This window comes from Spermophilus citellus (assembly GCF_964194105.1).
Source record: "Spermophilus citellus genome assembly, chromosome: 7".
NCBI classification, from domain to species: domain Eukaryota; kingdom Metazoa; phylum Chordata; class Mammalia; order Rodentia; family Sciuridae; genus Spermophilus; species Spermophilus citellus.
This window is the reverse complement of record NC_138188.1, coordinates 152362840-152376414: the sequence shown is the minus strand read 5'-3', so window position 1 is coordinate 152376414 and position 13575 is coordinate 152362840. Positions and strand designations below refer to the sequence as shown.

At 33.9% G+C, this 13575-nt stretch overlaps 2 protein-coding genes across 2 annotated transcripts; both read left to right on the top strand.

The window, feature by feature from the left end:
- Window positions 1–2000: 2000 nt before the first annotated feature.
- Window positions 2001–8057, top strand: LOC308653256 (keratin-associated protein 19-3-like; the record flags this gene model as incomplete). Its single annotated transcript, XM_081301847.1, has 2 exons — window positions 2001–2155; window positions 7940–8057. 2 exons carry the CDS (start codon window positions 2001–2003, stop codon window positions 8055–8057), a joined length of 273 nt encoding a protein of 90 aa, XP_081157973.1.
- A 3793-nt stretch (window positions 8058–11850) lies between these two features.
- LOC308653257 (keratin-associated protein 19-3-like) lies at window positions 11851–12075 on the top strand (the record flags this gene model as incomplete). The annotated part of the gene is made up of 1 exon (XM_081301848.1): window positions 11851–12075. The coding sequence occupies one exon, from the start codon at window positions 11851–11853 to the stop codon at window positions 12073–12075; it is 225 nt and encodes a 74-aa protein (XP_081157974.1).
- Window positions 12076–13575: the final 1500 nt, after the last annotated feature.

Here is a 13575-nt window from a genome sequence, read left to right as displayed (position 1 = left end):
CTTGTCCTGAGATGATTTTCACTGCCATACCATTCCACCATGATGTTTTGCCTTACCTTGGGCCCTGAGCTATGGAGTCCTCTGACCATGGACTAAACCTTTGAAACCATGACACAAAATAAAACTTTCCTCCTCTAGGTGGCTTTTGTCAGGTGTTTTAGTCACAATAATGAAAAACTGACCAAAACAGAAATTTTATGCATAGTTGCTATAACTTGAAAACAAAGCTGCCTTTCATGAACTAAATGAACTCACAAACTGTGTTACATGTATACAGTGGAATAGTAGACAGGGATAAACAGAAATGAGCTACCCAGGAAAGGAGGGGATTTTAAAAGCATATTGCTAAATGAAAGAATTCAATGAGAAGAGGCCACGATACTGTATGGTTCTGACTATAAGATATTCTGGAGGAAAACATAAAAATCTATAGACATGATAAACAGATCTGTGGTTGCCAAGAATTTTAGAGAAGTGAAGAAAGAGGAGGTGAAACTTGAGTTTTTGGACCAGTGAAATTATGATAATATAATTGTTTTAGCCTGACTTTATAATCTTGCCTAAACCCACAAAACTGTAAAATATAATGAGTAATTCCTAATTAAATGGTGGAATTTTAGTTATTAATAATTTATCAATTTGGTTCATCAGTTGTAATTCATGAGCAATAAATACTAATGCTAAATGTTAATAAGAGGAAACTGTGTATAAATATGGAGGATATAAGAAAACTCTATTTATAATCAATTTTTCTTTAATTGTAGAACAGTTCCAAATATAAAGTCTATTAAATTTAAAAAGGATATATAAGATATCAAATATATTGATCAGGAAATGGCAGAAAACAATAAGAAAGGGGAAAAATGCTATTTGCATTTTTGGAAAACATTGAAAGGATATGTCAGGTAAGAGGGTTAGAATCTGAGAGGTAGATTCCTTATCAGCCTTTAAAGTTGCTTCTGAGTTAATTTTTTTTGACTTTTTTTTTTCTAGTTATACTTGGACACAATACCTTTATTTTATTAATTTATTTTTTATGCGTGCTGAGGATCAAATCCAGCATCTCACACATGCTAGGAAAGTGCTCAACCACTGAGCTACAATCCCAGCCTGTGAATTAAAATTTTGATCATAGTTTTTGAGCAATTTTTTCAAATGGTTTCAAAGTCAATATAGAACTATACAATATAAAGAGTGAATTCTAATGCAAAGAATGGATTTTAGTTCATAATTAAGTGTTAATAATAGTAAGTAACAATCATAAAAACCATAACAATCATAAAAATCAGAAATATTTTATTGCCCAAAGTAATAGGCAATAGTAATGATGATGATAAGTGTTTCAAACTTAAAAAAGAGATTCCTTCATTATTTCTAGAATTTATTGCTAGTGGACAACATTTGAATCAATGCTTTATGACCTTTAAATGTTTATTTCCTTATTGCTGAAGAAGATTGTTAATTCACTTTTTAGGCTGAGGAATAAGATGCTTTAAAAGGACATGATGGATTACAAAGCACTGAATTTGGCACATTTCTTTATTTTGTAAATCAATCATATCAATTCAAGGAAAAACAGACATGAAAATAATACTTACTTGAAAAACACAACTATTAAATGTAATTAACATCATATGCCTGTCTATGAAAAATTCTGTTTGGGGAATGGTATGCCAGACTTTGAAGACAAAGCAAATATTGAAGCAAGCAAGGTCAGTCTTCTCGTTTAATGATGCAATAAGTTTTAAGGGCCACCCTAACTCTGTAGCTAAGCACACTCAAATAATTTAATGAATGCAAAGCTTGCTCCTCGTGTCAGAAGACAGTGAGTTAATGAGTACAGTTAAGCAATTGGAATTTTTAAGGATGACACAAGTAGGTTATGTACGTGACTTATCACATGATCTGAGTTTGGTATATAAGTACCCCCCTACACCTGCTGACATTCACACTCAGGAGCTTGCTTTCAACAGCAAACCAGACTCAACATCTTTGAAACCATGTGTCACCACAGCAGCTACTATGGAGGCCTGCGCTATGGCCTCGGAGGCTTCAGTGGCCTGGGCTATGGCTATGGCTGTGGCTGTGGCAGCTTCCGCAGACTGGGCTGTGGCTATGGTTATGGAGGCTATGGATATGGCTCTGGCTTTGGAGGCTTTGGAGGCTTTGGAGGCTTTGGATATCGATGTGGCCGTCCATCATGCTACGGAAGATATGGATTCTCTCACTTCTACTGAAATCCTCCCCAGAGGAACATTACTTCTGAGTCCATAAGAGGATTAAGCAAATTTGGCAAAAATTGAATCAAACGATGTTTCTCTGGACCAAACCAATAGCAAAAAAATATTTTAAGAGTCTATTTTAAGAGTATTTTTCATCCTGTAATTACATGCATCCTGATGTCCTCTATCTGTACTTGAATAAATATAGAATATTTCAGCTGTCTTAATTTGAATGGCATTTATCAATGCATTTATGTGTTTAAATGCTAGCTTTATCTTTGTTGTTCATTTTTCTTCTTGAGTGCTTTCTAAAAGTAATTAAATAAAAACCCTAAAAATTCTATTCCTAGGTTTATGCAATTACCACATTCAGTTTATGAAGATTTGTCCACATTCCACATTAAACATCTATTTTTATTTAAGCATTTTAGTTCTGATGATCCTTCTTTAACTGTATCTGAATAAAGTAAGTAGTAAACAATGCTGATGCTAAATTCAAATAAAATTAAAATATTAAAATGAATCAGAAAGATTCAGACTAGCATGTGTGTGTGTGTGTGTGTGTGTGTGTGTGTGTGTGTGTGTTATCATGTTTGGACCTGGAATGTCCCCAGTGTACCATATATCAAAGGCTTGGATCCTCATGCAGTAGTATACAGAGGAGGAGATTTGGGAAAGTGATTAGGTCAAGAGGGCTCTGACCTCATTGATGGATCAATTCATTGATGAGTTAATAAAAATGGACTATTGGAAGGTGGTAAAAACTGCATGCAGATGGAGCATGATTGTAAGAAGTAGGTCACTCAAAGCATACCCTTAGGATCTATATCTTGCTCCAGCCCCTTTCTATTTTTCTTTTTTGCTTCCTGGCTGCCAAGAGCTGAGAAGCTTTTTACCATCTTGCATCTCTACCATGATGTTCTGTCTTAACTTAGGTTCAGAGAAAAGTATAACCATCTGATCATGGACTGAAAACTCTGAAACCATGAGCCAAGACAAACTTTTCCTCCTTGAGATTTTTATGTTGTTTATTCTGTTGTACGGCTTTCTCTTGAGGTAATGAAAATTAAATACAGCAATGGAAATCTGACCAATGCATGGGGATTGAAACTTGGTCCTTCTGTATGAGGCAAGCACTCTCTCACTGAGCTACACACCCAACCCATTTCAGATTTGCTTATTAAGCATAGAAAAATATCTTTATGCAGCCTGCCTGTAAGAATTTGAATCCATTTAGTCATAGTACATTACTTTACATTGGCAAGCATGAAGCAGGAATGCTGAGTGGTTCCAGTGGAGGACTTCACTACTTAGTTTAGTAGAGTATAACAATATTTATTCAGTTTTCTGTAATAATAAATAAAAATAATCAATGCAACTACCAGGAGAAAATGCTTAGTACATCTACTATAATATAGCATTATCATAGTATTAGAGATTGAATTTATTGCTTTTATGGATTCTTGGAGAATTACAAAGAAATATTCCAGGATATCTTTACTTGCAGGGAACATATTTGCTTATCCTTTGGATAACATATAAAAATACAATCATCAGACCCAAAACTGATGCATTGTTGGCAAAGTTGAATAGGTAGAAGGTGACACCATAAAACTTGTTTGATTTATTTGATTTATTTGTGGCTTTCTCTTGAGGTAATGAGAATTAAATACTCAAATTACCACTGTCTGTTTAGTTTCCTTTAAAATAATTGATTAAAGGGCAAAAATTTTTAAAGAAAGCTGACAAAAATATTAAGTAATAATATTAAATATTTCTTAATTAGAACCAACAGCACTAAACATGAAATTAATTGATTAATAAAGTAGATTTCACTATATAATTATATTCTTATGTGGATACTACTTAATGTGAAATAAAACTAACTACATAAGGGGTGAAACTATTGTCGATTCATAAGTCTGACAAAATGTATAGATATACAAAAATATGTAAATAAGTCCTGCTAATAAATACTAAAATATTATAAGCCAAATATAAAATGGAAAAAATATTTGAACAGGCACTTCACAAAAGAGGATATCTAAAGTGACCTGTAAGCGTATGTAACAATCACTAATATCATTAGGAATTAGGTAAACCAAATTAAAATAATATTAAGATATCACTATAGACTCAGAAGAATAAAAAAATCAATGATCCTAAAAATGATCTCTATATGTAAATATGTAAAAACATCAATTAATTATATGTTTAAAATCAATTTGAAGGCATATTTGCATTGGGATTATCCAGCCTTCATGTTAGTGTTGGGTCCTGAAACAGTTGAGGAACTACTTGTCTCCAATATTATTTCCTACACCCCATCTTTTTACATTGTATTTATAGTTTTGAAGATTAAAAGACATTCCCAGTGTTAGTAGTCTCTAGATGAACTCTACAGGGTCTTTGGAGGTGGAATATAATCAATATTTAAGACCCTATTAATATTTAATATATTTGAGAACAAGATAGATATTGCTTGTGTATGAAAAAATGAACAGAAGGAAAGCAAAGGGAAATTTTATTGTGAAATAAACTCATAAATGCAAGGTTTTAAGAACTGAATAAAAAGAGACATGAACAAAGGAGAACTGACTTCAATGTTTGAACAACAAACAGTATGCTAGGATTATCAGATCAAAATGGCTTGTATTTATGAAACAAGGAAAATAAAATTGGAAACTATAAATTATGGTGATCTATGTTTTAAATGAATAGAAAAGTGATGACCACATCTCCACTTTTTCCCTAAAGTTCTCTCCTGATACACAGAGCAGATGAGTAGATGCCTCTGGGATTTCCAATGCTCCCTTCCTTCTGAAAGGGACCTCACAAGGCCTCTGAGCAGATATGATAAACTGTAGAGTCTTGAATGCAACCAAATCCCTTCATTGAATCATAAGTGAAACGTAACAGTTCAAAGAAAGCCAGAAGTGAAGAAATGCTTAATTTCAAAACCATACTACCAATACGATAGGTCTGTGGAGACTACTGTTTAGGGGGTAGTGTGTCCTGACTTTAAGGACACTGAAATTTCTTCTTCAGTTTTATAGTTCCAAAGTCAACAGACACAGGCATAAAAACAAAAACCATCATCAGTGTTACTAGATTGGGAAGTCATGGGTACAGGATTCCTAGTAAAATGTATTGTCATTTTTATTATGTTCCTTTTTATAACTTACTTTTTATCTGAGTTTTTGGAAAAAAAACAGTTTAAATTTATGGAGAAAGGTCTCTTACCTTCCAATGGAAGAATTGGCCAATGGAAGATTATATTTTCACTATTTTGCAACACAGGATCTAAGCTTCATAATCAGTTTACTGTCTTCTTGGAGCCATCTGCAAAGAAAAGGATGATAAACAGTTGTCCAAGTTATTGAGTCCACTGAGTTAAGAGAAAAATAACCTCAAAAGAAATACATGTTTCTCAATTTCTAAAAGTAATCAGCAGCCAAAGTATATTGCCATTGTTATTTTTTTCAACCTAAAAAAATTGATAAAAAGTATTTGAATGCTTTGGCTTTCATTCCTATACTTTATAGAATATTTTTATAACTTATGAATATATAAATATATATGTGAATGCATATCACAGTGAGATATACATTAGATAGATAACTGTTTTTCTTTGAGAGAAAATAAATCAGATTAAATAATAAAAATATATCAGGGCATATTTCACTACTGAGAATTTTTTAAAAATTTGCAATACCTATCTGTTTTTATGTGAAATAGGCATAGCTATATGCATCAGAAGCAATAACATCAACAGCCCTTGATCATTTCAACACAACCTAACAAATTCACCCAAGCATTCATGAGATTCTTAAACTTGCTTGGCATGTTTATATTTGCTTACCTCCAAAATGACTCATGTAGAATGAAAAAATTTGCCATCAGTTACCTTTTTCAGAATGAAAAGTAAAGATGGAATAAATCTTGATAAAAGTTAAAAACATATTTAACAGCCATGGAAAATATTGAGCTAAATATTCCTTTCAAACCCATGAGCCATTGTGAGTCCATATTCTACTTTAGATCATTTCTATGCTTTGTACTGGTCAAATTCACTTTTCATTCATCCAACAAATAGGTTTTTCCTCCCTTTTTAGAAGAATAGTGAAAGAATCCAGTTGAGAAAATGTCTTACCAAGAATATAATTTGTATATCTCAAAACAAAATTAAACAAATACCTAAAGAACAAAAATACTCTCATACATGTTTAAAGTCATGCGAAGCTGATTGAAGACCCAAGCCCAAGACATGGTCATATTCCAGTGCAGTTTACATTTTTTGCTTGGTTTCCCATCTTTGCAGAGGGGGTTGAAGATCTCTGCAAAGACTGATCTGCTCCCTTCTTATCCTGTTTTCTGCTTACAGCCATTTCAAAGCTATGATTCATATTTGGGGATTTTCCTAGGCATCAGGACTTTAAGATGCCCTGTTAAAAATAGCATATAGGAGCATAGACATATTTCTTAAAACATTTGTAAGCTTAATAAGTAATGTCTTGTGTAAACATGTTAGCTGATTGTTAGGAAATAAGGGTAATGAAGTACACAAAACTATGAAACAATATGCAAAGGTAGATGCATAATTCTCAAAGCAGACATATGAATAGAACAATGAAAGTCTGCTTGTAGAAACATATAAGAACAAAATAACCAAATGGTGTTGGTATGTGCTGGGAATGAATTCAACACATGGTTGAAGGGAGGTTTGATAAGGAAAATAGACGAATGGATTATGAAGAATAGTAAACAATGAAGAAAAGCATGTAAAGCATGAAGCCAAGATCATCTGACCATTTAGATGATACTTTGTATAGAATCTATTCTAGAAAAGTAAGTCATGGCATGAAGAGAGTATATGTGAACAGATGTTCAGGCTGGTTATAAAAGAATTTATTTTTGGACGGTCCCTCAGTTTCTGACATAAAGTTTAGTACATTGATAAATTAAAAAGAGTTTTGTGAGCTGATATAATGACTTTTTATTCATCAGTTTCCATATTTATCAGTGATAATCAGATTTATCTACTCAAAATGATTGCTTTTGTTTTGAAGTAAAGCATATCCTTGATTTCTCAACCTAAGAAATAAATTTTACATTTGCAGACTGTGCTAGGTTTCAAGATTTTAAACTTGACCATTTATTTGAATCTGAATTGGTGTAAAAGATACCAGTTCCAAAGAATAATATGAAAAATAGAAATAAGAATATATTTAATGAGAAAACACTATCAAAGTTGTATGATGCAACATGCTTCATTATAAAGAATTCTATTCCAGAAATTTTTAATTTTGTAACATTGAAGACATAGACTTTGTCTCATTAAGAAAAGAATGTAATGAGATCAAGCTCAGACTAACCAGGCAGTGAAGCAATCTAAAAAATTTTAACGAGTTGTATTCCTCTCCTTGTGTTAGCAAACAGATTAATGAGTTGCTTCAACTAAACTAATAATTTAGAATGATACAAAACAATGGCTCCCGGGTTTACCACATGCTAGGCTCAGGACAGGTGTGTATATAGGCATCCCCTTGCACCCACTGACACTCACACTTAGCATTTTCGTCTTGAACAGCAAACCAATTCACCACTCCTGACACCATGAGCTACTATGGCAGCTACTATGGAGGCCTGCGCTACTGCCTTGGAGGTTTTGGTGGCCTGGGCTCTGGCTGTGGCTGTGGCTGTGGCAGCTTCCGCAGACTGGGCTATGGCTGTGGCTATGGAGACTATGGATATGCCTCTGGCTTTGGAGGCTTTGGATATGGGTGTGGCCGTCCGACATGCTATGGAGGATATGGATTCTCTTGCTTCTATTGAAATCCTGCTCTAGTAATTCAACATCTGCTATTATGAGGGGACTTGCTAAAGCATTCTTCAGTCAATGGACTTAGATGACTTTAGACTTAAAAACAGGTGAAATATAAGAATTTCAGAGAAATCAGAAATTATTTTGTGACTTCAACCTAGATTGGAGATGCAGAGCTGGTTAAATTCCCAATAAATGATCTAATATGAAATTAAAAATATGGCTTTTGTTTGGTTTATTTAATTCAATTATGTATCCATACTTAAGTTTTGAAAATTGTCAAGTAGAAATACAGTGCACACATGATTATAAATGCATGTAAATGAATATATGGAAATTGAAAGATAGAAAACATTCCAAACATAAAGAAAAATTAAGGAGAAGAAAAATATGGTTGCCTTGATTTAATCAGGACTTGGTATATATACATATGTTGTGATATCACACCATACCTTGTTAGTATTTCCCTTTTCTTAGATTAATACTTAGGTTTATTTAACATTTTATTTTTCTTATACTGATAAGTGAACCAAACACTTAATATTTTATCTGACTCTGAATGTCATTATCTAATGACCCAATGTTAAAATTCAACTCTGGGTTAAAAATCAAACCAAATGTCATCATATAGTGCTCTTTTTTTTCAGTCAATGTTGTTGAATGTGAGTGGACCACCATAGTGGGTTGAGCAGGGAAAACAGAACTATGCAAATCTGTCAAAGATCAAGTTATATAGCCTGAATCAGCTGCACAGGGTGTCTCTAGAAGCATTTTTTTTTTCTGACATGGATGGTATCTCTAGGGATATTGTCCATGTAGTAAACAATATAATTATGACTGATGTTGATAGTCTTCGTATAATCCATATCATAATTTCATTTTAAGATCACATTGATCTATATTTAAGTTGAGAAAAAAAAAATATTTGAAAGCACAACAAAAGTTATTTCCCTCTGTGTAAAAAATACAAAAACATTTTTCATTTCTTCCTCTACCCATAATGAATGGAATTCTAGGTCACAAATTAAAACTTCTAAAAAATTAATAATGATGCAAATGTGCTTTTGATCCAGTGAAATGACAGACAAAATACCATCCTTTTAAATAAAATTCCTTTGAGACATCTTTAACTTGTACATTCAGTGAACAAAAAGCAACAAACAGATTTTTTGCATACTTTTTAAACTGTTCTTTTCTTGTTTTTATAGTGAAGAAATAAGTTACACAAATAATAGATGTTTTCTTTATTGAATATGTATAGTTCACTGTACTATTAAAGCTTTCCATTTGTGTATCATATTGTTTCCATATATGGAGACAGCCTTATGCCTCAAAACCAAAAATAGGCTTTGATCATAATCACATTCAATGACAGAGTTACACAAGAAGAATATGAAATCCTTAAGTATGTAATGTTTTTACAGTTCTAAATAGTGCATTAAAAATGAAATTATCAATTTTTCTGAAATGGTGAGTAAAAATGGATTGAAGTTGGGTCAGAGTAGCATAAGTATCACAGGGCAAGACTAGTATTGGATTCAGTGACATTCTAATACCAGACATCTTATTAGAACTCATGTCTAGCCTTGAACATTTTTCTAGAATAACCAGTAAGTAGCTCTCATTGTGTTGAGTGGCCTTGCTTTAATGTCTGTTAAAGTCATATAACCATATACTTCATTCAAAAAATGTTTTTTGAGTATTAACTAAATTTTATTCTTAATTTTGACAATAGGTCAGGGAACAAACCCAGTGGGGGGGGGAAATGTGTCCCTTTTCAATTATGAATAAACTACTACAGTATTCAAAGTATGTCACTGAAATATTACTCAAAAATATAAAACATATCTTATCAGTATAATTAGAGTCATAGGAAACAAGTAAGTTTTATGAGTTTCAAATGTTAAAATGTGCACTGGGTGAGGCTTAAGGTGAGGTCAGACTTGGGTGTTTCTTCCTCTCTGGGCTGAACTGAGTGACGCTGTGAACACCCGGCTAACAACTGGTCCTAAAAAAATGTCTCTTTACTCTATGTCTAGGCTTTTTTGTAATTTTGTCTTTTTTTTAGAGAATTTCTTAAGTTATTCTAACTACTAAAAATCCTTTGAACTTTCCAAATGATTTTAAGAGTTGAAATATGTTTCAAGTGAGAAATAACCTATCAGTATCTTAGAAAGATCTGATTGACATTTTAGGACAGGATAGTTAGAAATTGCCTGGACATGTTTCTCTCTCTTTGGGTAGAAAGAGGGGATGGGAGGGGAGGGGGAGATAGGAAAGGCAGCACAATACAATAGACACTAGTATAGCCCTATGTATAAACGTGGCTGTATAACCAATGTGATCCTGCAATATGTACATGTGGAAAAATAAGATTAAGATTACATACCCCATTTGAATCAAATGTATGATATGTCAAGATAATTGTAATATTTTGAGCAACTAATAAAAAAAATTTTAAAAAAGAGGGGTTAATGCCTTTCTCCCAGGAGAGGGTCCTCACTCTTGTGGGACTGGATTAATTACAGTGACAGCAAGTTGTGATAAGTGTCTGTTCCCCTTTATCACCTCCCTTTTTTCCATGTGTGCCCACTCACCATTCTTGAACATGCTCCTGCAAGGTAGATGCCATCTTCCACGTTAGGAGGTACCAAGAAGCCCATGCCAGCTGCTGCAGCCCAATCTTGAACTTCTCTGCCTCCAGAACTATGAGCTAGAGAAATGTATTTTCTTTATAAAAAAAAAAAAAAGAAAGAAATTGCCTGGAAACAAAAAATGGGTTCAGAACAGGCCAAGTGAAGACAAGGGTAAATTTTTATTGACCATGGAGATCTGCATAAAAGGGATATAGTATTGATTTAAAAAAAAAACTGGTTATAGTCAAAACCATATTACATGATTCATGCTTTCAACTGGATACAGCGATGAAGAGTGGAGCAAAGGACATTGGGTGATGCTTGAAGTGAGATTTGAAAAAGGTACAAGCCTCATGTCTGATGATTAACGATAAAGAGGGGGAGATGATGCAAGGAGCATGTGTAGTCTTGCATGTGGGATTGCTGAAGCCAGAACTTATTACAGAGAGAGGACTAGGTTCTAAATAGAGAACTCTGGGAAAACTTCTCCTGAGATGGGTTTGTGATCCGTACACTAGTCTCTCCACTGGTGATTGTACAAATATCTTGGATATTAGTTTGTAAATCCAAAAGTAAATATGTCAACTGTGTTTAGTGAAAGTTCTAAAACTCTAAAGTCAGGTGATGTTTTGCTATTGTTTTCTGGTACTTTCAGCCACTGAATCAAATATTTCTTGTTTCTCATGTTACAAAATATGTGGGCCTTTTCAAGAAATTGGTAACTTTAAAAATCCCGCCTGCCTTTTACTTGAAATATTGCAGAATCCATTATAATGACCATACAATTCCTTTAGAATATATTTAGTTAGATATTTTAAAGTATTTAATGACTGATATCTTGTGGCTAGTAATAAAGAATTCTCTTTAGGATTTGGTATGTGTATACTTGGAAAAAAACAGCAAATTCTTCCAATAGAATTAAAGCAATAATATAAAGGACATCTAAGTAGGTAGCCAAGCAAGTTCAGACATCCTTAGTAAATGGTTTTCAAGAGACAATAGATTAATGAGTTGTCTCAGACAAGTATAATGCATGGAATGATACAGAAGGAGGGCACATGCTTTATCACATGCTCTGATCTACTATATAAGCAGCTCCCTGCACCTGCTGACATTTACACTCAAGATCTTGCCTTGAACAGCAAACCAACTCACCACACCTGACTCCATGAGCTACTACAGCAGCTACTATGGAGGCCTGGGCTACGGCCTTGGAGGCTTTGGTGGCCTGGGCTATGGCTATGGCTATGGCTGTGGCTGCGGCAGCTTCCGCAGACTGGGCTATGGCTGTGGCTATGGAGGCTATGGATTTGGCTCTGGCTTTGGAGGCTATGGGTATGGATTGGGCCGCCCATCATACTATGGAGGATATGGATCCTCTCACTTCTACTAGATGATTACTGAAAACAGAAGCAGAGAAAAACCTTCAATTGTGTTTGCTCATATCCCTTGTCTTATTCTGAAAAAATCCACCCTATTTTCTCAATCATCAATTGATTGATATTTATCATTGTTTAAGTTACTTCTATGAACATATAAAACAATTTCTGTGGCTCCATATATTCATGATATAATGCATATTTAATATCTATAAGCATTCTAGTTTACTTTCCTCATTTGTATTTAATTTTCTTACCACCTTTACTATGACATTATCTTTCGAGCAAATACCTAGGGAACAATTATATTTTGCATTTATCTCATAAATTGATTGCTTAAAATAAATATATTTTTGTTATTTTCTATGTTTTTTTCTTATATTAGTTTAACAAAACAATTACTGTGAAGAAATTTACCATGAAGAAGTGAGGTCTGTGTTCCAATAACACAGTCTAATGAGAACATTTCTAGTGTGCTCTTACAGAAACTCAGGAGCATAAGATATCATATTAATGATAAATGAAAACAGCTTACCTCCATTGACTCACTGAGGATAAGTGTCCTTTAAGTGTTCCTGGAATTACTATGGAGATGGCCATTCTCATATTCTGCTACACAATATTGCTGTTCAATGAATATCATCTTGGTACCATTGTTCCAGTCAGTCATGCCCTTGCATTTTTTTCAAACTTTCTTTTGGTGGAATGAAGCAGATTGGCAAGTAATATTTATTTCCTAAGCAATCTATGTTTTTCATCAACTGAGGGCCATTGTCCCTTATAATTCTGACCTACTTGTAATGGCCATGATACAAAAGAATCATATGTTACAATGTTCTTTAGAAAACTGGGGTAGGGGGTGCAGGTGTAGGATTTTCAGATTTCTTTTTGTGTTCTATTAGAGGGCCCTTAATGTACTGTAGACTTTCTTATGAATGGATGATGACACACAATTGAATTTTACTAGTGCACTAGATGCTTTGCTGATAAGACCCCCTCTTGGCTGCCAATTCTGGCCCCATTAGTCAATCAAGATCAAATAACCCAGTTCTTTCTTCCCTTAGGATTGTTCCCACCCAGAAAATTCCTCAGTTCTTCCAGAGCGAATTCCCTTTCGTTTCTTCTTCAAGTCTATCACTCTTGGTTAGGCACTTTAGAACTTCAACAGTGATCACAGTTGGAGCACTCATCTAGTAAACTTCTTGGAGAACTTTAAAATTGTCCAGAGAAGCCTGCTCCAACAGTGTATCGGATATGACCAGACATATCTGAACTTAAATTCAAGTTTGGACCCCTATGATATATTTCTTATTCCCCTTCAAAAGGGGAAAATAGCTCTATGTACAGTTTCTCATAGAAAAACTATAAATCTTCTTTACCTATATATAGTTTTTATTTCAAATCAGAAAGCCAAACAAGGGAGGGAAGGAAGGAAGGAAGGGACGGAGGGAGGGAGGGAGGAAGAAAGAAAGGAGAAAGAGAGGGAGGAAAGAAATTCATAGTTCAATAGACCA